The sequence below is a fragment of the Carex rostrata genome, chromosome 13, assembly GCF_964058835.1.
Source record: "Carex rostrata chromosome 13, lpCarRost1.2, whole genome shotgun sequence".
Classification (NCBI taxonomy): Eukaryota; Viridiplantae; Streptophyta; class Magnoliopsida; order Poales; family Cyperaceae; genus Carex; species Carex rostrata.
The window spans coordinates 9,814,472-9,842,265 of record NC_135930.1 but is presented as its reverse complement, the minus strand read 5'-3'; the positions used below and the strand labels follow the sequence as shown (position 1 = coordinate 9,842,265).

The following is a 27,794-nucleotide window of genomic DNA, read 5'->3' as shown; positions in this document are numbered from 1 at the left end:
ATCTATTCTGAAGGAGCAGGCAGAGCCCACAGGTTTGTCGCATCTCATTCTTTCAATAATGGTAGACATGGTCTAGGAAAGCGACGCTCCAGCTCAGCTTGTATATAATACGAAGCGACCCTAAGACCAAAGCCGAGGCGAGCCGTCCCTCTCGCCGGTTATATAGTGAGAAAAGAGATTTAGAAAGGAAAAAAAACAAACAGAAAAATAAGACCGTAAATTGATTTACTTTTTTGAGAAAAGTAATTGATTTACTTATCAGTTAGAATATTATCTCTCTTTTTCTCCCATGAATTCTCTTCACCTCCTTGTGTCATATAGATCTTAACATTTGTAGATCGATGGATTGTTATGCAGATCTGTGTATATGAGTGCGGAACTGAGAGTTCGCTTTCTTTTTGGTTTGATTTAGAGAAAGATTTTTGTAGATCTGGCGATCGAGGTGGTTCAGGCGAGATATAGGAGGAGATCGGACAGAGATCAGTCTTTTTTTTGCATCAGGTATTTTTCAAAATTAAAAGAAATATTTATTTTGTAGTATTTACAATGATTTTGCTTGTAGTTCATTTTTTTATATGATATTACTGTCGGATCTTTCCGATCTGTGAATAATATTCTAGATCTGACGATTTGGTTCGTAAATAATATTCACCTCACTTTGCAGCATCTCTGTTTGATAGTTGATTCGTCATTTCTTTTAATTTTTATTGATGGATTTCAACGTTGTGCCACATTTGAAAATGATAGTATGAGCTTCAGTTTTAATTTTTCTTACAAGTTATATGTAAAAGCAAGAAGTCTGTTTTTTAAAAAAAATATTTTTAGTTTGTTATTGCCAAATCGGTATGCAGTAGTCTTTTTCCCGTTAATAACGTGTAGTTGCCCCGGGTGTTCTCCTTTTTTGTAATTTATTGGCACCTAAAGCTAACAACCATGAGCCATATCCACTAATTTTTGAAAAATTCTGGGACTCCCAATTAGCCTACTCAACAATTTACTGAGTCGAGTGCCTTGAAAGTGTAATTTTACATTCTTGAGGTGATCTTAATGTGTACCTTTTTTGACGCCCTTTTATTTGTTAATTTCTTCTGTCCAAAACAAGCTCAATTTCTAAAACAGTAATTTTTTTGTATAGTATGATTGCTTCGTTTAATTTTTTCTGATTTTCATTATTCCTACATAGTAGGATCATTGACGAAGCACTGTTCAATGAGGCTCAATAACATTGCGCAAACCATGCCGAGGTCTGAATTTATGTCAGATAGAAGATCTAGGTTTTGGCAAATTGAGAGCCAGCCATTTCCCAAATCTGAAGTTATTTGCCCCCAGCCATGTCGAATTCCTCGGCTCCCACTATTCGTTGAGACCCTGAACAGATCAAGCCCCAAGCCTGCAAGGTTTGTGTATTAATTAGTTATAATGCAAATTAAGTAAGCGCTTGAGTCCTTGATTTGGGATCAGACCCTGAAATCTATTTTGTGGTTTTTTTTTCATTCTTGTTCCAGCTTTGACCAATTTGCTAGGAACACCCTTTGTTGGGAAATAATTTGGCGAAACTTTATCTTTCAATATTACTGGTTGCATGTTCTAGATTTGGAACTGTTATTTTTCAATTCCTGTTTATTTAGTTTTCATCAAATTGCCAGGCACTAATCAAATTGACCAGCTGCCTTCGCTAATTGAATCAAGTAGTGTAGCAATTATAAAAACATCTTTTATCTGTACTTATTCTATTAAGCTTTAATAATTTTGCAGCATATTGTCCATGTGCAATGGGGACTCTGCTCCTGATTTGATTGACATTATAAATTGCAAGGTACAATAGCTTTCATGGTTTTTCTTTTCCCAACATGTCTCTGTGACAATTTTTTTATAATAGCCCTTTTAATCTAATTCAAACCTTCTCTATTTCCCAGAGTGATTTAGATTTTGATCTTGATCTGACTGGCCAAACGGGCTTCTTTTGCGGGTCTCCACCTGTTCGTAGCAATAACCCATTAGTAAGAGATGCACAGTTTATTAATCAAATTCACTCCCAATCTCCTATTGTCTTGTCTCCTCTTGGCGCTGATTTACCTGGCAAAAAGCACACTGGTTCACCTTCATACAAATCCAATTACAGTAACAGCCCCCAGGTAAGAATTGAGGGCTTCCATTGTGGCAAATCGGTCCCCAGCTTGGCCTGAGTTTTTTTTGGTAAAAAGAATCCTTGATTTCTAACCTGCAACAAAAAATCCGATCTTTTCGATGTACAAAAATGTTTTTGTTTTCTCGATGATTTTCTTTTTGAAATCAATCCTCTTCAAGTAGCTTCTGAAACTGTGGAACATCAGAGAGTATTGTGTAAATATGAGGTATCCATATATCTAGGTAGGCATGTTGTATGAGTTTACTAGTAGTAGAGAGAAGAGCTGCATTAGATATGTAGCACCTCTTGTCAGATCCAAATGTGTAAATAGACTGTTGTATGAATAGTAAGTTTTCATTCTGGAAAAGGTTGTTCATGTATTATTTTATTTCTGTCATCTCTTCAAGTTGAGAATTGTTGTTTTTGATGTGGTGTGTCCAGTATTTACTGTATTCATTTTGGTATTGCTTAGCTGCGGAATATACCGATTAATAGTTTCACATGCATTTGTTTGGTTAGATCCAAATGTATAGGATTTATTTGGTAGTTTCACATGCATCTGCAGTGAGATTTTATTAAAAGCCCAAATTCTTGAGTGTGTTGGCATCACATCCAGTAACTTTGCTGTAGCTGGATCATTGATGAAAGTGTTTGGAATCTATTATTGTAAATTGCAGAATCAGATTTGCATGCAAGGATTATTTCCGATCTCAATATAACGTTGGTACCCCCCCGATTTTAGATGTCTTTCTTTTTTATTGAGTTTATGTTAGTGTTTTTCATTTAAACCTGAAATAACAGAAACAGAAACATTTCCTATGTCAAATGAAAAAGATACGTTGCAACAGATTTCCAGACACATGCTAACAGCTTTAACCTAGTAGTGTTTTTTACCTTTTTAGTGATGTAGTACAGCATTATAGGTCTGCATGCTTCCCAGTTAGGTAAGTCATGTTTGCATTTTTCTTTTAATACAAAATTATTCGTCTAAAGCCATTTGCATAGTGAACGCTTCTGTACGGAAAGCTTTTGTGGTGAAAGTTGAGGTTTCAGAAATTGTTCTTATCTGAACTTGAACTCTGAAACCTTTCTGTCACAAAACATAAATAACTAAGCTCAGAATAATCCTACGGTGAATTTGTATCACCCAAGGTAACAGAATATTACGGTTTGGATCTGGACTGTTCAATCAGAATTCACAGGACTATTAAAGCGTCTCTGGGCATTCCACCGTGGACTGAATTGGCTCAGATTTCGATCGGACGGCGTGATCTAAACAGAAATATTTTGTTACCTCAGAGGATATGGATTCATCCTACGGACCGTTACTAAAAGAATGAGAGAAAAAACTATATTCAGTGTTTGCTATGAGATAATAGTATATTCAGTGTTACCAAAATTATTAATGACAAAAAGAAAAAAACAATAATTTAATAACGAAAATGTCTTAATTGTCCACGTCAATTCGTCATTCATGCAACATCAATGATAGATTTTTCTCAGGCACACAGAAATTACTTTGTTAAGCCAGCTAACTATTCAATTATAGAGCTATCAAGGCGTTGCATTCCAACAACATGATTGAAAATTTCAAACACAAGAATACCATCAGTTCATGTCATTTGCGCAAAGCCGGATGCAATTTCCTTTGCTATCTGGTACAAGTGTGGTCCCAATCACACTGCATAATTGCACCTAATAAAACAAAGAAAACGATTGAAAAGTGTTGAATAGTGAAAAGCTGTTCAGCCATTATAATTCCAATGGCTTGTATGCATTTCAGCAGCAATTTAAAACTCAATCATAAAAAAAGGAAAGAGATTGGAAATGCCTCAAAAGAAACAGGAATGAAGGGCCATATCATAATTTAAAATAAATAGTTTTGTTTTTGAAAAAGTAGCATAACAATTGATTTCTAAGAAGTAACAACAAAATACAGTTCTTACAACGCAAGAGAAAATCAAAACTCAAACCTGATCATACCTAATCCCGGTCTGGGTCTGAACTGAGAGATTACTCTTATGTTGTTAAACAGAATGATTTTCCAGTAAAACAATTGACCAAGAAATGGGCTAATAATGAAAAAAGATATCATGTCAAGTTGTTATTAGTATTGATAAACACGGTCATCAGATCGAAACTCGCAGGACACACAGATGGAGTGCCGAAGCTTGGGCCCAGATTTCGGACAAAATGAAGACAAGAGTTCCAGACTCTAAATTCAAACTGGTACAACTAGAGCAATTGCAAACAGAATTGAGAAAGATATAACGAAAGCTCAAAAAAGAAAAATTCTAGTTGAGATAAACGGAGCTCCAATCAATAACCCAAAGAGGCCATTAGTTGATCCAGATTCCGACCAAAGGAGTTTAAGTTTATAGTCATGCATTATGATAAATTGAGGTCTATTTTATATTTTGTGTAATTGTAAATCCAAAAATGCGGTAACTGCAAATCTGATAAATTGAGGTGTCTTTTATAGTCGTGTATTATAGCCTGTTTGAGTTTATTCGAGAATAAATTGGTGTTAGCTTGAAACTTGATTACCTTCTTGTTTAGTTTTCCTGCTGGCTTACTCTGATTCCTGAGGCAACAATAGGTTGCTCTTATTTCATAATTTGGTGTTTGTTTAATATTTTTTTATTTTATTTTTTGAGGAAAGTGTTTAATATTAATTTTGTTTTCTTGAACAATTCACATTTCCCCTTCACAAGGCCGCAAATTTTTGTAGGGGCTCCCATTTGTAAGTTATACTTTTTACACCAACAAAAGAATGCTATGAGGAAAAAAAAAGGGAATTCAGATCCAATGCAGTATCAGACCGTGTAGAATAAGATCTGAATTGTCTGTTTTATTCTTACACGAATCTCAAAGCAGACCAACTCCGAATTGATTTAGGTTCGACTAGGAGTATTCTACACGGTCCGATACCGCAGACTATACTCACTCAAAAAACAAAGAGTTCAATTTCTCAAAAGCCTAAAAAACAACTTTAAAAAAAAAAAAAAAAGATGGTACAGTTACTACAGTTACCACCGGTTTGTCATTAATTGAAGGGAAAGTATTATTTACAAGCCCAAACCTAAAAAAGAAGAAGAAATTTGCCACTTTTGTAGGATTTGGTTGCTATCTGTGCGACTGTGCCAACTGAACGGGCCATGCATTAGCTGGTATTGGCAGCCAACAGTGCTTCCAGGCCTGGACCACATTATCAAAACGTGCTAAGGTAAAACTAGTAAATTATCACTAGAGATGTCAATAGATACCGCACAGGAGTGGCAAAAAAATTTGTATTTCGTGATTCGATTTGAGTTTAATTTGATTCAAAATTAGTTTGTTCTGAAACAAATCAAATCAGTTTGGTTCGAATCTTATTCAAATCAAACACAAACTGGATCTAATTTGTTCGAAATTGATTCACGAACTATTTAGATTTGAATCTCAAATAATGCAACTAATGGATTCAACCATTAATCTTTAATAATGCAGAAACCAAACTTATATTACAGCTCAAAATTGTTAATATAATGATAACTTATGATAGGAAAATATTTCAGCAGTGTAACAAATTAACAATGGAATAAGTTCTATTTGACTAAGTTCATGTCGTGATTTTAAACAATCCAGCAGCGTAAAAGGTAATGAAATCTTGAATTGGTTCATAATCTATTAGTGTGAATTCATGAAAGGTAAAAGAAAACTAATGCATAAACTACCGGTATAACTAGGGCTGCCAAAAAAATTTGTAGTTTGTAATAAGAATTAACTTCGATTCGAAAAATTTGTAATTCACAATTAATTTGATTCGAATTTTATTCAAACTCAAACTGAGGTAAGTTCGATTCGGTTTGATTCGTTTACAGCCCTAATACCGCACAAGTAGAAGTAGGATGATAATATTTTTATATTTATGCTTGTATAAAATTAGTTTTATTTATATTCTATAGTATTAGTAACTTATCTATATTCTATATCAAATAACGGACAACAAAACAAATAATTAATAATTATCAAATAATTAATAACTTATATAATTTAATAAAAAAATAACAAATAAATAAATTTGTGAAACACACAATGTATGTAATATTATAAAATATAAGAATTATAAACTTTGATCCAATTATTAAAAAAAAATATAAATTATTAATTAAATAAAATCATATAAAATGTCGTATAAAACTATAAATTAATTTTTTTCATAACTTAGCTAAGTAAAATTTTTGTATTAAATATTAGATAATTTAATTTTATCATAAATGATTAGATAAAAATTAATAAAATGTTGTATAATTGAATCTAATGATAATAATAAAAATATATAGTTATACGTATAAACTAAAAAAATTGTCTTATATAATTTAATATTTATCAATTACATTAACATGTAATTATAGATCTTATCTGTATCTTTATCCAACAAGCTGACAATTCTTTTTTCTTCGTCGTACAGTCGTAAGGGGTGCAAATGGGTCCGATATTACCGGTCTGAATTCGGATCCTTATACAAATTTTTTTGGATTCAGATATGCAGATACAGATAGTTGCGGATTCGGATACAGATACAATTTGAGTTTCGGAATTGAATACGGATTTGAATACGGATAGTTATCCGTATTCGCATAAATTAGCATTTCGGATATCCGATAACAAAAAAGTAGTCTGATCCGATACTTTTCCTCCCAATCTCATTTCCCACCCCACCACCCTCTTCGACTTCTCTCACAAAACAGACTTCTCAATTCTCCCAATTTTAATTTTGTGTTTCCCAAATAGCAATCCCTCAGTCTTCAAGAAACGATTTCTCTCACGTAGCTTCTCTCAAGCATCAATTCATTTCTCTCCATCGAATCTCTCTTGGTACTGAACATGTATTTTCTTCTACGTATCTCTCAAGCATAATTCTCTATAATAAATGTATTCATAATTTCTCCAGATGCAGCTGCAGGCTCTGAGATTCCCTGAAGGAGGATGAAGAATGAAAAATAATTTTCCTCTAACCAAATAGTTAGCCTCAGCCCCATTCTGAGATTTGGACTTTAGCTTTAGTCCTATTATAGTTATTGTATGAACTGATTTCTATTTTTGTGGCTTAAGACTATCTGATATTCAGTCGATGTGAATCCATCATGGATTTCACATATCGACTACTTTTGTATTTAAATGAAATGGGCTTCTGATTTTTTTTTATTTTTTTTTAAGAAAAGAAAAACTGTGCGCCTCGTGCGTGCACCGCCAAACCATTTGGGTGATTTTTGTAATCTGACATTGAGTGATTATTGTAATATACTCATGTGTTACCATGTTGGATAATACTTTTATATAGTTGATTCTGACAATTGAATTTAAAATGATCTTTTTACATTGAATCTGACATATAAGTATCTAAATATAAATCTATTTCACTTAAAGACAAAATGTTTGGCATATTATATCTGAATGATTTTGACAACTGAATTTATTATTAGAATAAATTCTTTTAAAGTTTGGATTATTTGAAATCTAAACTAACCTTAGCTTCTTTTAACAACTCAAGCCTAACTTTGACATTTTAAATTAAAGACAAAATGTTTGGCATATTATATCTGAATGATTTTGACAACTGAATTTATTATTAGAATAAATTCTTTTAAAGTTTGGATTATTTGAAATCTAAACTAACCTTAGCTTCTTTTAACAACTCAAGCCTAACTTTGACATTTTAAATTTTTTATTTCAGAAATTTGATTTTGCAAATATAACTAAATATTTTTCAAATCTAGATACTTATATGTCAAGTTCAATATATTGATCTTAATGTATAAATAAGATCAGTTCAGAAATGTCTGGATTTGTATTAAATAGCTTTTGGTTCAAAAAAGAAATGATAAGCTCACAAAATTATGGATTACTTAGAATGACATAAATTATTGTTGCATTATTGAGATCATGTTCAATTTTTTATTTTTTTTTGTTGAATGGTCAATCCGTCAAACTATTAATTATATATAAATCAATTTCATGTAAGGCATGTATTTTTTTTAACTTCAATTAATCAACAGCATGTGCTTTGGACGTCCTCGGTGTTTTGCCTAACTATGATTTAACTATGTAATCTTAAACCAATTTTGCATGTGATTAACTAATTCTTTTACTATTTTAGGTGATTACTCTAAATGGCATCATCGAGCAGGTCTATCGAACGTGAGATGCTTCAGAATTCGGCTCCAACACCTGTTGCTACTAATGATGTACTTGAGGCGCTACAAACGAATACCAACCTAGAAAAAATTGAGTTCGGATGTTTGAAAATATTTTGATAGAGTAGAGACCAATAAGGTAGTAGATAGAAAGAAAGAAAAAGATGTCATCGCAACTTGCAAAATTTGTTATAAAAAATTTGATGCAGATAGCAGACATGGAACTTCGCACTTACGGAATCATTATAAAGCAAAACATAAAGTTAGTAAGGGGCAAGGGGTTATTAATACAGTTGGAGAGACATTCAAGTATAATGAGGAGTTGAGTCGTAAAAATTTGACATTTGCTATTGTGATGCATGAGTATCAATTTCGCATTGTTGAGCATGAATACTTTGTTAATTTTGTTAAATCCCTCCATCCATCTTTTCCTTTGAAATCACGGGCTACATGTAGAAAGGAAATATTGGATATGTTCAAGGAAGAAAAAGAAAAAGTTTATGAGTTCTTTGAGTCATTTTCATGCCGGTTGAGTTCCACCATGGATTTATGGACTTCACGGCAGAATAAAAGCTACAAGTGTCTAACGGTCTACTTCATTGATGAAAAGTGGACTATCCAAAAAATGATCATTAGTTTCGCACGCTTACAAGGGAGGCATACGGATGCAAACTTAGCTTTGGTGGTTTTGCAAGTTTTGTTTGTTTGGAGCATTGATAAGAAAATGTTTTCACTTATGTTAGATAATAATGGTGTCAATGATGTGTGTGTGAGGGAAATGATCGAGCGACTCAACCAAAGTTGAGACATTTGTTGTGATGGAAAGCTCTTTCATGTGAGGTGTGCCGCTTACATCATTAATCTTGTTGTACAAGATAGGATAAATGTCATAAGAGAAGGGTGTGATAAAATAAGAGAAGTGATGGTAAAAGTGGTAGAAGTAATAAAACACGATGTATGAATCAGATAAATAGCTAGAAAGTTTGGCGGACACAAGTGCCAATTAACTTCCTAAAATTTGAGTTCACAACATACCCAATACATAAAATCAATTCCCACAAGCTCTAGTCACTAGTCGCTACCCTAGTCAGCTCCAGACCAAGCCAGTGCCAGTGCCATTGCCTGATCTAGGTACCCAATTAAAAGTTCGCACAATCTTATCTATTGGAGAATTTTAAATAAATTTTGAATTATCTGTTTAGATTGGACAGTACAGATTAAATATGATCGATAGCTTTTTTTTTTCTAAATCTGAGTACAGGGAACATGCCGTGATTTTTATTTTTACCCAAAAAAAAAATTTAATATAAATAACCACGGTTTAGCAGAAATTTTATTTTTGCCCAAACCGTATAGAATATATACGGTCCAGAATTAAAATTCCGGACCGTATAGAATATTTACGGCCTGAAATTAATTTTTTTTTTTTTTTTGGGGAATTGAGTGAAGTTTCGTACGAAAATTGACCAACATACAGTTTTGATATCTCATGATCTGTTTGAAGATTTCGTACGAAACTTCACAGCCTTGTTCTATGATGTCAAGACTGCATGTCGGTCAATTTTCACGATTTTTGAAGATGTTTTGCTATGTTAACCAGGGGTGCAAAGTTGGGCTCAAAATGCACTCCTTTATCAGTTTGGGCAATTTTGAGACCTGATATCTCACTATTTGTTTGGAGATTTTGTATGAAACTTTACAGCCTTGTTCTATGATGTCAAGATTGCATGTCGGTCAATTTTCACGATTTTTGGAGATGTTTTCACGATTTATTCTTTCATAAATAGAAATCATTAAGAAATTTTGTGCGGAGACAATTAATGGATTGATTTATTCTTTTATAAATAGAGATCATTGCAGAGGGTTTAATACCTGACAAATTCAAGGTAAATACTTTGATGTTTCAAGTTAAATACCCGCAGTTTTTTAAACGCTAATTAATGATTGAGCGGTCCCCCCATGTTTTTTTTGACAGTATCTGCGGGAATAAATGCGGGGTGGAGGTTGCGGAGATTGTTATCATTGTCCTAATTTATTTATTTTAAATTTAAGACCAAATACACTGTAGCAATAGATTGTTGAATACTTATGCCAAAAAGAAAAAAAAGAATTATGAGCAAGTGGTTAACTTTTGTATATTAAAAAAAAATATCAATTCTTATTTTTTACTGCAAGAAAAATATGCTACAAATATTCTCAAATGTTTTTATTTGTTTTTCATGTATGTATATATGTATGTAACATTATTTCGTTGTGTAAAGATGGAGTTTACAATTCAACTCTATCAAAGTTTTTATCTGTATGTAAAATTAGATTCTATTTGTTTTTAATTTGTACATGCTTGTGTTCTATTATAAAAGGGGTTTATATTTAATTGGCTCCAAAAATTTGCAATCAACATAAATATAGACATAGTATCATTTTTAGATGTTATGCTGACAGGACTTGATATGCCACTAACATTTGAAAATAATTAAGAAAATTGTCACTTTGATGTTTTATGTAATAAATTGTAAAAAACTGGTGTACACCAATTAGAAAAAATATAAATATTCTCGTTTTAATTATGTAGTTAACGACTTTGCTCAAATTAAATTATATACACAAAATATTACTTCAAATAACACTTCAGTAAAGTAAGAAATAATATCTCAGTATCAAATATAACAATTATAAAAAACCAATAGTTGAACCGGTTGACCCACTAGTCCGACCAATAAACCAGTGATCCAGAGCTTTATCAGATTAATGTCTGATCCGATTATGAGAACAGACTCTGCTGTTTTTTCTTATAGAAAAAAAGAATCCTGTTTTCTCAACTATTCAAATTTGTTGAGATTTATACAAGAATAAATTTCTTTATAAAAATATGTAAATAAAAAATTTTGAATGATCGGAATAAAAAAAGCAGAACCCTGCTTTTCTCGTCAGAGTCGGATCCCCGGTTGTGATAACATTGATAATTGATTGCTACAGATCTCTAGGCCATACCTGCTACAGTTTTTATAATTTCTATAACACGACAGTCCCAAGCATGTGATTTTTTTTTTTTAAACACGCTTGTGTGGAGGCGGATCCGAATTCATATCTTCTGCATTAACTCAAATTTTGAGTTAAAATGTGGACCGTCCGATTGAGATCTGTACTAATATTAAAGGGCCCCGTACGTTATAGTTTGGGCCGGATTGGCCTGAATTCTGATCGTACGGTTCATAAATTAACTCAAACGGTACGTTAATGCAGAGGATACGTGTCCGGCGGATCCCTACTCTTCAGATCCGTAGGGCGTAGGCCATACCTCTCTCTCCCATCCGTACTATTAACATCGCCACTCGGAGAGGGAGAGAGGGAGAGCGAGAGAAATGGAGGTGGATCAGAGTCATCCATACGTGCCTCGGGATCTGAGCCTACCGGGCTATGTTCCATGCTTCCTCTCGCAATCAGAGATCGTCGTACCGTATCTCGGCAGCTCCGTACTCCTCGTCGTCGCCATCTGGCTTATCTCTGGTATGTTTTTATTTATCTACTTCCTATTTTACTTCTTCGATAATAATTGAAAGGTGATATCGAGTATTTGAAAGGTAGGTCCTAACAGTGGTTAATTGAGGGCTGTTTGTTTTGAAATCGTTGTCCATTTTTTTTTTTTTTTGTAATTGATGTCACTAGATTAATGATATATCGTAATGTATACCACACGGTTCAATAATAACTAAAAAGGTACTGGTTTGAACCCTCAAAGCTGGAAATGAAAGTAAAAATTTCCTGATCCGATGGAACCACTACATGAGATTGGATTAAATAATGTGTGTTTCTTTTGAATGTAGGGATTTTCCATACTATTGTAAGTTGTAACTACCCAAGTGTTATCGGCAAATATCTATCAACTTGTCTTAGTACTAATTGAATATATGAGAAATGCTGGGTGTCCTGTGCAAACATAGCATAATTACTTGAGGATCTAATTTGCAAAAAAAAAAAAAAAGACCATCTGCTATATGGGCTCTCGTAATTTGTATAACCTGTTTGATTGTAGGTCGAATCGGGAAGATAACAAAGTTAGACAGGCTATTGATGTGCTGGTGGGCCTTCACTGGCCTGACCCACTTAATCCTTGAAGGCTACTTTGCTTTTACTCCTGATTTTTACAAGGTCAATACGCCGCATTTTTTGGCCGAAGTCTGTAAGTGTCGCTTCTTTATATTTTGCACCATTTTCTGTAGAGTTTAAGCAGAAGACTTTACTTGCTTTACAACTTGTGCGATTCCATTTGGAATTTTGGGATTTTGTTATAATTATTGGTTGTTGTTTGGTTGGGTTTTAACTATCCAGGTGAGGTCTATGAGTGAATTGTTGCTGATGCTTGAATTTTAACACTGTAGATTTTGGCCAAAATAGAAATTGAAGGCATCTGCCAAGTGATAGATAATTTTGACATAACAAAAAGTTATAAATTGTCAGAAATGCTGAAATCCCAAACACCAGCAGTCCTTTTCTGAATCAATCAGGCTTAGCGTCAGCATTTTTTACTCCATACCAAGACAAACTGGAAGTATGGTAATCCTTGGATAAGGCCCATATACTTTTGTAGGTTGAAAGGTAAAACTATGCATAATTCCTGTCATACCATATCCCTGGTGTTATTCTTAGTAACTTGCATCTGACATGCGTGCATACGTTTACAATAAAAACTCCTATTTTAGCATCATAAATGATGCACATTCATTGTTCCTTTGTTCATAATGTCCGGTAGTGTGCTTTATGACACGAATTTTGTAAAATTACAGGGAAGGAATACAGCAAGGGAGACTCGAGATATGTAGGAAGAGATCCTGGAGTTGTCACGGTAGAAGGAATTACGGCTGCTTTAGAGGGTCCTGCATCCCTTCTTGCAGTGTAAGTGACGTCCACCACCACAAAAAAAAATAATGTTTTTTCCCTAGTTAAGGTCTCCAAGTGATGTTTTCATATAAATAAAAAAATACTCAATCAAGAGTACAAAGGCCTCCATTTCATATAACTGGTACCTTTTTCATTGGTAGTTCGAATACAATTTCCAACTGGCATTTCTTTTTGGAGGGAGACAAGAGTGAGCTTGGTTTGCACTTTCTCCTCTCTAGGTTGGAAATTGTTCCTCAGGTTGACTCGGAGCTAGTCATTTTATTAGAGAAGGAGAGTTTGACTGTAAAAAATTACTGCCTGTGCTTTTAACAAATCAAACCAGTTTTGATAATCCTGCAATACCAAAAATTTTCTTTTAGAAATAATCAAATATCCAGTATGGACTACTTGCATGGAAATATATCCCAAAATATTATTACATTGCACTGAAAAGGTGCCCATACTTTAACCGTGTGTCTCTTCATTCATAATTTAGTTTAATTAAATTTTCTGCTTTAGTATGTGGGAAAGGGTAGACAGTTTGGAAACTTTTGATAAAGGCTAGATAAGGGTGATGAGCAGCATGGGACTCTTTGGAATTATTTTCGATGTTCAGTGGTGGTTTGCAGGAAAAAATTTATTCTCTCATCTTTTTGGTAATTTTTGAGGTTAGATAGGGACCTTCTGAAAAAATATACGAAGGATATATGCATTAATGCATGATATTTTGAGGTTTTGCCAATATTGACAGGATAAATAAATCATTCTTCCTTTTTCTTATCATTTTTCCATTTTTTTTTTTAATTCATGGCAGATATGCAATTGCAACAAAAAAGTCATACAGCTATATACTCCAGTTTGCAGTGTGCCTCGGCCAGCTGTACGGCTGCCTCGTCTATTTTATAACTGCATATTTACAGGGTGACAATTTCGCGACAGATGAGTTCTACTACTGGATTTACTACATTGGGGCCAACTGTTGGTGGGTCCTTATCCCATCTCTTATTGCAATTCGAGCCTGGAATAGGATCTGTGCGGCCTGTCAACCTGAAAAGAAGAAGAAAACTACATAAATTTGAATAAATACTGTTTAATCACTAGGTTTCATATCTCAAGTTTGGGTGTTTGTTAATTCTGGTTTATTTTCTGGTTAATTTGAATTTCTGGTACTTCTGGTAGCATGTGGTTTATTGTATTTTGTATGGATGTTGTTGCAAGGCAGCGAAATGACAAGGATACAAAATTTAGCGTTTAAAACTGAAGCAAAGTGCTTATTTATTTCTTTTTTATTTGTTGCACTTTATAATTTTCCTTGAGTTTGGTTTAGTTCAAGATGTGGTTTTGAAGAACTGTAGCAGAGATGACGTATTTAAATACCGTGGGGGCCTGATTATTATGATAGAATCTCATACTACAGTGCAGATTGGAAGGTACAGAATGCCGCTAACCTATTGTATCTGAAAATTTCTAGTGGTTCAGACTAAATAATCAACAAACAAATTTTATAAAACATTACAGTACAGTTTGGGTCTGATGTCCATCTGTGAGAAGTAGAAAGTTATAAGCAAGGAGACAGGGATTTTCCGAAGAAAATATACGACGGGGCGCGTCTGTGCTGGGTTGGGGCGCGTGCATGGGATGGAGCTGAGGTGGGGGGGGGGGGGGGGGAGGTTTGCGTGTCAGTGGGATAAAATCCAATTAAATCTGAGGCTTCCAAAATAATAGACGGTGCAGATGCTAAACCCAAAAATTGGGTTACATTAGGGGATCCGGACTCATACAAGTACCACATGGATCAACACCTCTAAGATATTATTAAAAAAAAAAAAACCCTATAAGATAAAAACTTTCAGATGGACCAGGATCACGATCGTACTACTCAAATCAGTTCATTCTAGAAGAAAGCTAATACTTCCAACTTCCTAATTTATGTTGAGAGAGTTCAAATGCCTTCATTTTTTGTGTCTTCATTATGTTTTCATTTTTAAATACTTAAATAATTTAAAGTTTAAAACTTAAATGTCAAAATAATACTGTTAGATGTGATCTATGTTATTTTCTCTATGTACTCATAAAAAATTATCACATTTGGATTTTGCTTTTATATGAATCAATAAGTTGAAAAATCAACATCTAAAAATTATTCACATTAGTATACATTTTTACAAGCTCAAGATGACAATCAAAACAAAGTTGAAATGCCATAATTTTTTTACATGTGCATAGATAAAATGATGTAGTTTATATCCAACAGTTTTATTTTGAATTTTAAGATTTAAATTTTGAGTTATTAAAGTTTTTAAAAATGGAGGCATGATGGAGGCATTTGAACCCTCCTCATTTATGTTTGGATGTGTCAAGAATAGAAGTTATTCTAGAATAGAGGCTAGTCATAATAGTATACATCCAAACAATATTTTTGCTATTTTGAATAACTGCTATTCTCCATTCCTGGTAAATGTTAGAATAACTACTATTCAAAAAGTGTGAAGAGAGGAAAAAATATCTTCTTCTCGGATTTCCATCAACATGGTCTGGAAATGATAAAATTGACATCACTTTTGTTATTTCTACGTCATGACAATTCGTTTGAGACCCCACTTGCTTATATTTCTTCTTAATTAGCATGTTGTTAACACTATTCTTTATCGATCACAGCTACTCACTATTCCTAATATACAATAAAAACAATATTTTTACTAATCCGAATAGCACAAATTTCACACTAATCTAAAAATCACTATTTTTGCTCTATTCTCATTCACTATTCTAGCTCCTATCCAAAGGCTAATCTGCTGTGCTAAACTAAACAGAGGCTTGCCCTTAATTTTGAGCTACTTTTGTTTATCTTGGACTGCAGGGTTGTTCAGTTTAAAACTTCTTTAGGAATAATAGTTTAGTTTAGTGCCTCTGATCCTGCTGTTATTTTAGACTAAAATGGTAGAATTAAACTTCAAATTTACCGTAAATGACATTAATAAATCGATTCGTGTTCATTTTAGATCAGCGAAACAAAATAAGGTTCTTTAATCCGAGCCCAGAACAATAATTACAGACTTGTGGTTAGTGTAGTTGAATTAAAGTAGGTCATTTGCTATCAATTTAAATAAAATTGATGATCTATTAAGTTAAAAGAATGATAAAAAATGCATCAGCATGAGAAGCATTTTATGCATATCATATTTGATTCAACTGCAAGTTGGGTTCTCTTTAATAAAAAATACAGACAAGATACATTTTAAAAATAGTCCTGTGAGTCGGGTCAGTACTTTGGCAATTTGTTTAGTTATAATATCTATATCCAGCTAAGCTGGACAAGTGTTGAACTCTACAGCACGTACCAACTGTGAGTGATCTCAACTCAGTTCAGTTGATAGGATATAGTAACTTATGTACCTTGTTTACAGAAAAGATATAAGAAAATAACATGCTCATGTACCAATTATCAAAAATGAAAAAAAAAAAAAAATACTTCACAGAAAGGATACAAATTGTCTCTGAGCTTTTAGCATTATGCGAATTTTTATTCAGTTTTCTTAATGCTAAATACAATCCCAGCATTTAATGGCAACAAGCTCCAATAAACCCCTTTCTCATCAACAAAACCACTGTGCCACTTAATTTGATACAAACCCTCGTCAAAATTAGAAATATCCAGTAAACAAGACCCAAACCCTTGTCCTCTTCCATTGATCTCGAAAGACGCATAACTTTCCACCAAACCAACCTCGAGTTCATCAATATTTACTGACTCGACCCTTCTAGAAACATTCTTCACGTATTGCAATAGCTTGGTATTTAATTCTACCATTTCCTTAGCGATGGAGGGATTGAAATTTATGGCATTCAGAGATGAAAATGTCTGAGACTGACTGACTGAAAATATGCAGTGTACTTGGTCTATAGAAGAAAGGGTATGATCAGCAACATATTTTAACTGGATACAAAGGGTGAGAGATAGATGAGATCCAAGTGAGATTGATATTTCGCTCCCCTTTCCTGGACCCGAATCGAACATGAACAGCTCTGCTCCAATAGAAGGCCTGTAATAGAAAATTCTATTTAATAACTGAATAATCTGATATAAGATATTTCTTCCTATATTTTGGAGCAAGCTAATTATTTTGCTTACAACAATCGTGGACCACAATTGCCACAAGATACCAACAATTAGAAGAAATTCTATCAATACCTAGAAAAAAAAATATACTTGTACTAGGCAGCACAGTACTCCATAGTAATAAATAAACTAAAATGCTAACATACCTTATTTTGAAGAAGCATTTTGGAAGTCTCAAATTTAACGCAATGCAGTTGAGTAGAACCTCAGATAAGAATTCAACTCCTTTGTTAATAAAAGTTGACCTGCCGACATCTTCCAACGACTCTTTAGTGAAACTGTCCCTTAACTGATCCAAACCAGATAATGCAAACTCACAAAGAGAATGACAATCACTATGGAAAGTACCAAAATGCCCCTTGTATTTTCTTGGTTGAAATGAGCCCAATAAGCCTAGTACTTCTGAATCTGGAGGCAAAAACTGCTGCCAGCGAGGTCTTGTTTCAGTACCAAAACCATGCAACCTTCCAAATAGATCTTCTAGAACCGGAATGATAGAAAAACTGGTGCCATCTACCTGGGGTAAAAATGCTAGAAGAAATCCAGTGCAAAATGCCAGTAGAGAGCAGACAAGGGCAAGACTGGAAATGATTCCATGGTTTTTGGAGTCGGTTTCTAGATATGAAATGGCTACTAGGTCATACTCCTTAGCCAAGTGGGTAAATTTTATGGTACAGCTAAACAGATCAAGTAAAAATCTTTTCAAATTTCCATTTCCAATTTCAGTTTTACTAATGACTCTGCTCAGTTCAATTACTGACTCTAGAAATCTCATTCTAAGGCTTACAAACCACCTCTGGAGATAAAACTCAAAATTTGACTCCAAAATTTGGTCCAATGAATGTAACGTTTCACAAACCCTGCAAAGTTTCCCTTCGAAACTGTGTACATTGACATTTTCATAGTCATTATTTATACCTTCACAAGACACAGTATCCTCCTCTGAAGAGTCGACTTCTTTATTTAGCTCCTGAACCAACTGTAGACCAGGTTTAGGAAACAACAGAAGCCTGATTTCAGTTTCACTTGCAGAAAATAGTAAAAGGAATTTAAACCATGAATTGTATACATTCAATTTTGAAATCCCAACCAACTTTTTAAAAATAAAGGCAGAACAAAACCACAGGCCTTCACAACAAGAGTAAATCCCTATTTTATAAGCATCCCAATAATTTCTCTTTCCAATTATCTTTTTAACAAGTCTTAGTGCCTTAATTTCTGTGCAAATCCTTAATTTATGGTTCAAAGGCTCAAAGCCGTCGTCGTGTTTTGTTTTGCAAACGTTTATACTAAAGCAAAATATATCATATGAGGTTTCTTGGATGGATTCAACCAAAGTTTTTAACCTAGGATAAAGATCCAGATTAGCCCCTCTGGTCTCTAACATATTAGCGAGAGAAATGTTCAAGAACCTAAACATGCTAGAATGAAGATTTTTCACAGAGTTTGTGCTGCCCTTTTCAAGAACATCTATTAGTGATAGCGCTTTTTCAAGTGCAAAAAATCCAGCTGAAGGGTTATTCTTGGTAATTTGCAAACTGAACCCCAATAAAGTTCTAAATTCTGTGGAATCCATCTCAGTTAGCTCCTCACTTGTGTCACTCAATTTCTCAGTCAGTGACATGATCTGATCAAAGACTGTCGTAGTTACAAAATCTTCTAGCATTGACAAGTCATGTTCATTTCCACTTGCAATTTCGTTCTGGTATTTGCAAGCAATTTCAACAAGCACTTGAAGAGAAAGAATTTGTTTCTCTTTTTCAGGAGAACGAGAAATCCTTTTGAAGACTTGAACAAGCTTAAGTAGATCCGGTGCTTCCAGAAATGTTCCATTTGCCATCGAATTACAGAGTAGCTGTAAAAGCATGAACCATTTTTAGTGATTGCACGAAAAAGAGAGGCTATACCTCAAAAGGAAAAAAATGTAGATGAGTGCATCTGCTACCAGATTGACCAGCAGAAATCTTTCCAATGTTTATACTGTACCAATCTGGCTCAGAACTGAGCAGTACCGACAAACTTGTTAGTTACCAGTGAATAACATACCTGATCTGCATACCTTTATCTTATCAAGACAAAATGAAACATTACCAGTTTAATTGCCAATTTTAAGACTATAAGTAGTTTTTCTCATCTTGGCTTATTTGGGCATCCAATTGGGCTGCAGAATTTACAGTAAAATTGAGGTTTAATTAAGCACTTGGGTTAATTGACTTTAAATGGGAGACAACTGCAATGGGAAACCCACCCTGTGATGTATTCTCAGAGCTCTATACTGATATTTTAACAACAGATTGACATCCTCAGTTACAAGTAGCAGTACAGCAAAATCCTCCATTCTTGCAGTAAAATACGATGTGTCTCTCCTGATCAAGAAATACAAGCAATTTAATGATCTTTCCTTCACGAGAGGTGATGATTCTTGCCTCATAAGCTCTAAGAGCAAGTTAACCTGAAAAAGGCCAAATATTAGAAAGAATGGTAAGTATCACCATATTGTCTTATACTGCTATAAAAATCTAGAATATAATAAGAGAAGCAAAAGAAAACACATTCAATGAAGTGAGATTTGACTGACTACAATAGACAATTTTACTTTTTGAAATATTAACCCAACCTTGTAGGATTTATCAGCTACCCAACCAATGATCATGTTTTCATTATAAAACCTTCACTGATCAAGCACAAAAAATAATAATAATAATAAAGTAAACTACCACTGACTTCCTCAATTGAATCAGAAAAACCTTAACTCAAGCATACTCACTCAGGAAACAACTCTTAAACCCACCAGACTCAATTTTAATTCAGTTTCACATTAGGATAAGAGCTCAGCAGTAGGAATAAGAATTCAACTTAAAGAAAAATATATTTCCTATCACATAAACTAAAGGCAGGCTAATATTTGCAAGGAAATCCAAAATGTTGGGCACTACTTGCAATTACAAGTTTACAACAAAGTATTGGTGTAATTTGCAAATTAATTAAAAATAAATGAGTGAGGCTATTAGTAATATGCATATTACAGTTCAACCCATGCTATGGATCCATATCTCTATTTTTCATATTCAAATAGTCGATCCGAACCGTTAAACATAACCTTCATATTAAATGTACTTGTAGACCAAATTTTATATTTTTTTTAGAAATTGTTTATTGTTTTTTAGATAGGTAGAAAATTGCTGCTTTTGGATGGTTCAGATTTTCAAAATAAGTGATTTTCTAAAAAAAATAGTAAAATAATTCTAAAAAATATAAAATTTGGTATGCAAGTACATTTCCATTTGAAGAGCATGCTGATCAGTCTAGATTGACTTTTTGAACTTTAAAAATGGAGATATGAGTCCATAGTGCAGGCCGTTGTGTAATATGCATATTACCATAGCCTCACTCAAAATTAATTGTACAATAATAAGGACCAACATACGTGTTGGGAAGACAAGATACAAAACTTGGAAGCCAATATTGTCAGAGAAGAGAGCATCATAGGCTTTAAGCCTTCTTCCAGCAAATCCATAACAAGAACTCTACCGACCTACAACATTAAAATATATTTAGAGAAATTTCAATTTCAATGCAGTGACATTGGGTGCAGAAAGTTAGGAATAAATATCAGTTACTACTCTTTTACATGTGAAAATAGTAAACAAGTAATAAGATGCACAAAAGGATCTACATTCTGGATTGTTTAGCAAATTTAACTTTCTAATTTTATCTTTTTTTTCTTGTAATGCACCTTGTAAGCTCTAGAAGCAACATCAAATGTGCACCGAATTTTGGATAAAGCGCGGACAGCCATCAGAACAACAGCAGCAGATGCTCTTAACGAAGTAATAATATTAGGTAATAGTCGTAGAAAAATGCATGCAAAATCCTCTGCTAGTAGAGAAAAGCAACTAGAAGCAAACAATGCCGCAATAACCTGTATTCAAATAAAAAAAATGAGAACAAAAACATTAGAGTGAGATAGGTGTGTTATGTTGTCAGTCCAGAATTAAACTAACAATTCAAATAGCTTTGCACGTGAAAGAAATAAATCAAGGCCCAACTAAATCTTGAGTCTAAAATTAAGTTCTACTTATACAGACAAAGAACTATGCAACCATGTTCATATGAAACATTGGTGCAGCCTGAAAAAACCCCAATTCAGTTTTTTGATTTTTTTTGGTGCCATAAGCAGAAAAAGGGGTCAAAGAACACAAAAAAAATGCAACCCACAGTTAACCTTGAACTGCGCAATTGAGTCAACAGACCAATTTTTCCTCTACTAAATTCCAAATTGTGACAGCATACCTAAAAGAAAATATAAACTTACCTCTCTATCATCTGATGAATCCAAACTAGAAAGTACCAAACTTCTTATCACAAAACTATCCTTCGACACATCAGCCATACAACCAAACATTCGCAATGACAATGCCTTCTCCTCAAAACCACCAGAATAAAACACCAATTTTAACTTTGTAAGGATCTCTGAAGAATTGGAAAGCCTTTCTTTCGACAGAATCCCCTTGTACCCTTTGTTCATCTCCTCTACCTGTTTCAGCTCCAGGAGGAAAATCTTGAGCACAAGGCTCCTAGTTTGGTTGTCCCCATTTTCAAACGCATTACACAGCCGTAAAATTATGGTGTTGGCGAAGATTCTATCTTCTCCAGGGACTAAATCGTAGATGTCAGCTATGGACTTTGTGATGGTGGGTTCTAGGCTTAATTGTTGAAATCTCGGGCCGATCTTTTCTAGAGCTAACTTCCGCAAATCTGAAGGAAAACAAATTATGGAATTAGGGTTTTAGTGTCTCTTTTCAAAGAGATGCACAACAGAACACTTAGTCAGTGCTGAAATTCTTCATAAATGCATTATTAATGCATGTATGAAGAGCTTGTAGCATTTATTATCGTTCCAATAACCATATTGTTAGAGTTTTTTTTTCCATTTGTATTATATTGTAACATTCTTAATTCATTATTATGAAATAAAACACACTGTTGGGAGAAATATCTAATTATTTAATTTTCTATATGGTATAGATCACAAATTCGAATTCTGCCAGACCTATATGAAATAATTAATCTCATTAATTAATCTTGTACGGGGTGATTATGTGAATAAAATGCCACATAAGAAGGGAAGTGTTAGAAATATAAAAACTAATTGATAACCACTACAGTAACAAACCAGCCATCAGTAAGGCCAATTTAAACCTTCAATAACTAGAAATTAAAATTAGCACGCAAAAAATCATAAGGCCGTCGAATTTCTTGTTAAGAAATTAAGAGTAAGAGATCAAACCAGCATGCTTGGAACGGAGGCCTTTGTCAAGCTCGATACTCCACTCCATTGCACACGCTGCTGGAATCCTCTCCATTTTCTCCTCCTCCGCTCTTGATTGATTTTTGAGCGAAAAAGATGGAATCGGGTCTCTCGCGCTCGCCACGCAAGGGTTTAGGGTTTTGGGAAGAAATTAAAAAGAAACAAAGGGCGGTAACAGAATATTTATGTTTTGGATACACTGTCCGATCAGAATCCGCAGTCCGTACATCCCACTTCGGACCGGACTGGCTCGGATCCTGATCGGACGGTCTGGATCTAAACGGAATTATTCAGGTGGAACAGGACAGGATCGGATTCTGATCGGACGGTTTGGATCCTCTAAAGTAACCCAAATTTTGTTTTTTGGATCAGGACCGTCCGATTCGAATCCGTTGCTCGAGATCGCCTCGGGATTTGTATCCGTTATTCGGGATGTGTGCGTTCACTTCGAAATAGATTGTCGCGGATTCAAATCGAACGGTCTCAATTTAAAACTAAAAAGATCTGAATTCTGAGAGGATATATCTCGGTCTTTCTCAGTTTTTACTTTCTAAAGTCTGATCTAACCCGAAAAGCGGATCCGACCAGTTGGAACAAAATATGATCCCATGAATTGATAGGATATGAGAAATGAGAAGTAACACAGTAAGCTAGAAAAAAAAAATCTTAAATCAAAGATTGATAGTTCGATTCCGACTTCAGAGTTTCTGCAAATATTTTTAAAAGCTCATAGAATATGATGGTCAAACAGACCAATTCGATTTTAATTTTCGAATTACGAATGGTATGCCTCTAATTTAAATATCAATTAAATATGAATTTCTAATTTTAATCTTGCTAAGCTTTCAAAAAAAAAAAGTATGAATTAAATATTAAATAAAATATATTATAAATTTAATATAAATAGGGATATGAATATGCCTCTAATTCAAATATTAACTTAAAATAATCACATGTTTCAAAACGATGATTCAAATATTATTATAAGATTAACACATAGTTTCGTAACAAAATTATTAGTCCAGAAATTATAATTTTACTCCGATCATATTTTGATATAATTGTTTTAAATTTAAATGTAACGTACTTTTCTAATACAAACAATTATTATAAGGTTAGCTATTCTACTTCTATAAACATATGATAGCATATGCTTATAACTTGTTTTTGTGTTTTCAATGTCCAAATAGTCAATCTGAAGCGCTCAATATGTTCTCCATGTTAATATGTGTTTGGAGACCAAATTTTATATTTTTTGAAATTTTTTTACTAATTTTTCAGAATTTTTCAAAACAGTCATAAAAAATATTAAATATATATATATATATATATATATATGAAAAATTCTGAAAAAATAGTAAATTTTTTTTCAAAAATTGTAAAATTTGGTCTCCAAGCACATATTAACATGAAGAATATGTTGAGCGCTTCAGATCGACCATTTGGACATTGAAAATGCAAAAACAAGTTATAAACATATGTCCACATATGCTTATGAAAGTAGAATAATCAACCTTAGATGTAGTGAGACTTTTATGTTCTTTTTTTCACTAGTTATGGGAGCGGTCCAATAAAAGTGCAGCGACCCAAAAGAGGAACTCAAGAAGTCGCTCAACAATAGCTTAATGTTTCTTTTTTGGATCCTCATAACAATCTCCGCAGTCTCAACTCCGCAAAAAAACCCCGCACAAACTGCCAAAAAAGTCATGGGGGACCGCTCAATCATTAATACTCTGCAGAAACTGTTAGCATTTAACTTGAAGCATCAAAGTATTTATCTTGAATTTGCAAAGTATTAATCTCTATGCAATGATCTCTATTTATGACTGAATAAATCAATCCATCAATTGTCCCCGCACAAAATTTTCTTTTTTTTTGAATTGTCCCCGCACAACTGGGGACCATTAAATAAACAATTCCATCATAAATACTTGTCAGTTATCCCCGCACAAAATTTTTTTTTTTTTTGGATTGTCCCCGCACAACTGGGGGCCATTAAATAAACAATCCCCTCACCCAATGATAAATACTTCTCAGACATAATGATAAATATTTTATGTTACATGGATAAATACTTCACAGACATAGCTGCAACTTTTAGTAAAACATCAATGATAAATATTTCTCAAGCATAATAAATACTTTATGCTACATGGATAAATACTTTATGTTACATGTATAAATACTTCTCAGACATAACCGCAACTTTTAGTAAAACATCAATGATAAATACTTCTCAAGCATAACGATAAATATTTTATGTTACATGGATAAATGCTTCTCAGACATAATTACAACTTTCAGTAAAACATCAATAATAAATACTTCTCAAACATAATAATAAATATTTTATGTTACATGGATAAATATTTTTTGTTAGCGGGAATTGTTATTAAATGAAAGTATAATTAATGAAGGGATTGTTATTTTATGACAATATAATTAATGCGGTGATTGTTATTAGAGGACAGCATAATTAATGCAGGAATTGTTATTTTATGACAATATAATTAATGCGGTGATTGTTATTAGAGGACAGCATAATTAATGCAGGAATTGTTATTAAATGTCAGTCTAATTTAATGCGGGGATAAATGAAAATTATTAGCGGAATAAATGGGGGGATAAAGGCTATTAAGAAAGTTAATACTAAGGAGAGAGAGTGTGGAGAAAAAGGAGAGACACGGGTGAAAGAATTAGTATAATTATTCTTCTTTTTTCAGATTTAGACTGAATATCTTAAATAAATTTAAAACATGCTATCCGAATGGGAGGTTTGCGAGATTTTAAACAATTGTGAGAGGAACTCTGTAACGCAAGCCCTTGCGGTTGATCAAATAAGGCAAACTAAACTGTAAAAAGAGAGTTAATAAGCTACTTGTTTAAATTAGTTACATTAGTTTGAGTTCTCGCCTTTTTAAAGATGTATATTTAATTTTTAAAAATAACATTAAAAGTTACTTAAAAAATGCACTTGCTTGAAATTTCAATGGCTCAAAACTATTAAAAATGCACCAGAGCATTTAATAAAAATAAAAAAAAGTTGCTGGAGGCTAATCTTAAGTACATTACATGAACTTTAAGAAATTTTCACGTGTCGAATTATGCGCTTCACGTTTCCAACGTGGCAAGTGATATGAAGTCAGAAAATAGATGTCATGATAAAATCCTCAAACTTACCTACTTTCCCAAGCGAAATATATGTTTGCTTGCTTTCTAGTTTCAACAAAAAACATCCAGCCCACCCTTGTAAAATTCCCAGCTATTTTCATTTTTTCTTTAGGGAAAATTCCTAGCAACCCCTAACAACCTCAAGAGTCAACACTAGAGAGTGAGAAAGAGTAAGGCAACGGTGCTATGGGTTGCATAGAGGGCTATGGTGCTACGGCTCAATATTCGAATTTTTAAAATTCTAACAGTCAATCTGAACCGTTCATTTTGTTTTTCGTATTAATATGTGTTTGGAGACCAAATTTTACATTTTTTGAAATTTTTTACTATTTTTTTAGATAGGTAGAAAATCAAATATCTGAATGGTGCAAAAAAATTTAGATCAAGTGATTTTCTATCTATCTAAAAAAATAGTAATTTTTTTCAAAAAATGTAAAATTTGGTCTTTAAACACATATTAATATGGAGAACAAGATGAACAGTTCAGATCGACCATTAAAGTTTTAAAAACTCGAATATTAAACTATAGCACCATAGCCTTCTATGCAACCCATAACACCGTAGCCTTACTCGAGTGAGAAATATGTGATATGCGACCATCAAGTCAAATTAAAGTATATATCAGTTTCTATCCTCTCCTTTTTATTTCTTCACCTTAAAAGTGGCTAAAGTACATCCTTTGTCCTCCTCGTTGACTAAACAAAATTACAAGGAGAGATGATATGTGCAAATAAGATCTTTTTGCAAAAAATTTAAAAAGAGAAATGAACAAATATCGTAGCGAATCTAGCGATAATGATCGCGTCCACGTTACTATGAATATTGATGTGCACTATAAAATTCGCGCGCACAAAATTTAATGTGCCAAAAAGTTAAATTCTATACGAATTTAAATTTGTACTGAATTCAATATTTTTGACACATTAAAATTTTATACATAGTTCACACTTATTTTGACCAAGACAAATTATTAAAATCGTCAACATATATTTTTTTATATCTAGAGCATGAATATCTTTTTTGAGAAAAGATGAAAGTCAAACCTTTAAATTTCATATCCTTATTGTTTTAATAAATGATTTTTCTTACTTGGATTTTGAATCCATAACTTCTCATATGTAAATTATGTCTTTTTATACTAAACCGAAGTAAAGCATGAATGTTAGTGTATCAGATAAAAATGTACAAATTTTTAATGCATTTCAACAGATGAAACATGCATGTACAATTCCGATTCATTAATGAAGTTCGCAGACACGGATTTAACAAAAGGACAATTCAAATGAGAATAACATCTCATGTCACTTTATTATAATATATATTGGAAGTATCTTATTCTATTGAACTATACTAGCTCACTATATAAAATTCTATCTAAATATCTTATGGTTTCTATGTTTGTCTCACATTTTTTATTTTAATTTTTAAAATTTAAATAGTTGATCTAAACCGATTAACATAATTTGCATAATAAAATGTACTTGGAAAGCAAATTTTATATTTTCTGAAAAAAAAATTACTTTTATTTTAGATTGATACAAAATCACTGTTTTTAGATAGTTCAAAAATATATTTTGGAGTAGAACTAGGGTGTTCTTAAGTTCATCAAGCTCCTTGGTGAACCCAAGTGTAAAACCCATTGAATCGGCTTTAAACAACGGATCTGAACCGTTGAAACATGTCTATTTTACGAGTGACGCGTCTATATGTAAAAATATTTAATTTTGAAATTAATTTTGCATAGAGTCAAGTGGTCAAAAAATGTTCAAAAAATGTTCAAAAAATGAATGCATTAAAATTAATTTATTAACCTTTTTAATTTTGACCACTTTACTTTATACTAAATTAATTCGAATATTTAAAATTTTCACATGTAGACGCATCACTCATAAGGTAGGCGGATTTCAACAATTCGGATTTGTAATTTGAATCCGATTTGATGGATTTTAGACTTGAGTTCACCAAGAAGGTTGATGAACTTAAGAACGCCCTAGTTCTACTCGTACT

General features: G+C 33.1%; 3 protein-coding genes across 4 annotated transcripts; 2 read left to right on the top strand and 1 right to left on the bottom strand.

Moving 5' to 3' along the window:
- The first annotated feature begins 131 nt into the window (after nt 1-131).
- On the top strand, nt 132-2,508 carry LOC144563780 (uncharacterized). Of its 2 annotated transcripts, none has more exons than XM_078313237.1 (4): nt 132-501; nt 1,187-1,397; nt 1,756-1,816; nt 1,917-2,508. In XM_078313237.1, exons 2-4 carry the CDS (start codon nt 1,210-1,212, stop codon nt 2,184-2,186), a joined length of 519 nt encoding a protein of 172 aa, XP_078169363.1. In that variant the 5' UTR covers nt 132-501; nt 1,187-1,209; the 3' UTR covers nt 2,187-2,508. The 2 variants fall into 2 exon arrangements, with proteins under 2 accessions (XP_078169363.1, XP_078169362.1); XM_078313236.1 differs by having other exon boundaries at nt 1,184-1,397.
- A 9,106-nt stretch (nt 2,509-11,614) lies between these two features.
- HYD1 (C-8,7 sterol isomerase) lies at nt 11,615-14,474 on the top strand. The gene is made up of 4 exons (XM_078314379.1): nt 11,615-11,814; nt 12,341-12,487; nt 13,092-13,200; nt 14,000-14,474. Exons 1-4 carry the CDS (start codon nt 11,670-11,672, stop codon nt 14,256-14,258), a joined length of 660 nt encoding a protein of 219 aa, XP_078170505.1. The 5' UTR covers nt 11,615-11,669; the 3' UTR covers nt 14,259-14,474.
- A 2,159-nt stretch (nt 14,475-16,633) lies between these two features.
- On the bottom strand, nt 16,634-22,768 carry EMB1895 (ARM repeat superfamily protein). Its single transcript, XM_078313235.1, has 7 exons — nt 22,596-22,768; nt 21,621-22,063; nt 21,042-21,227; nt 20,733-20,840; nt 19,554-19,757; nt 17,452-19,160; nt 16,634-17,228 (listed from the first exon to the last, which is right to left on the bottom strand). Exons 1-7 carry the CDS (start codon nt 22,669-22,671, stop codon nt 16,709-16,711), a joined length of 3,246 nt encoding a protein of 1,081 aa, XP_078169361.1. The 5' UTR covers nt 22,672-22,768; the 3' UTR covers nt 16,634-16,708.
- Nucleotides 22,769-27,794: the final 5,026 nt, after the last annotated feature.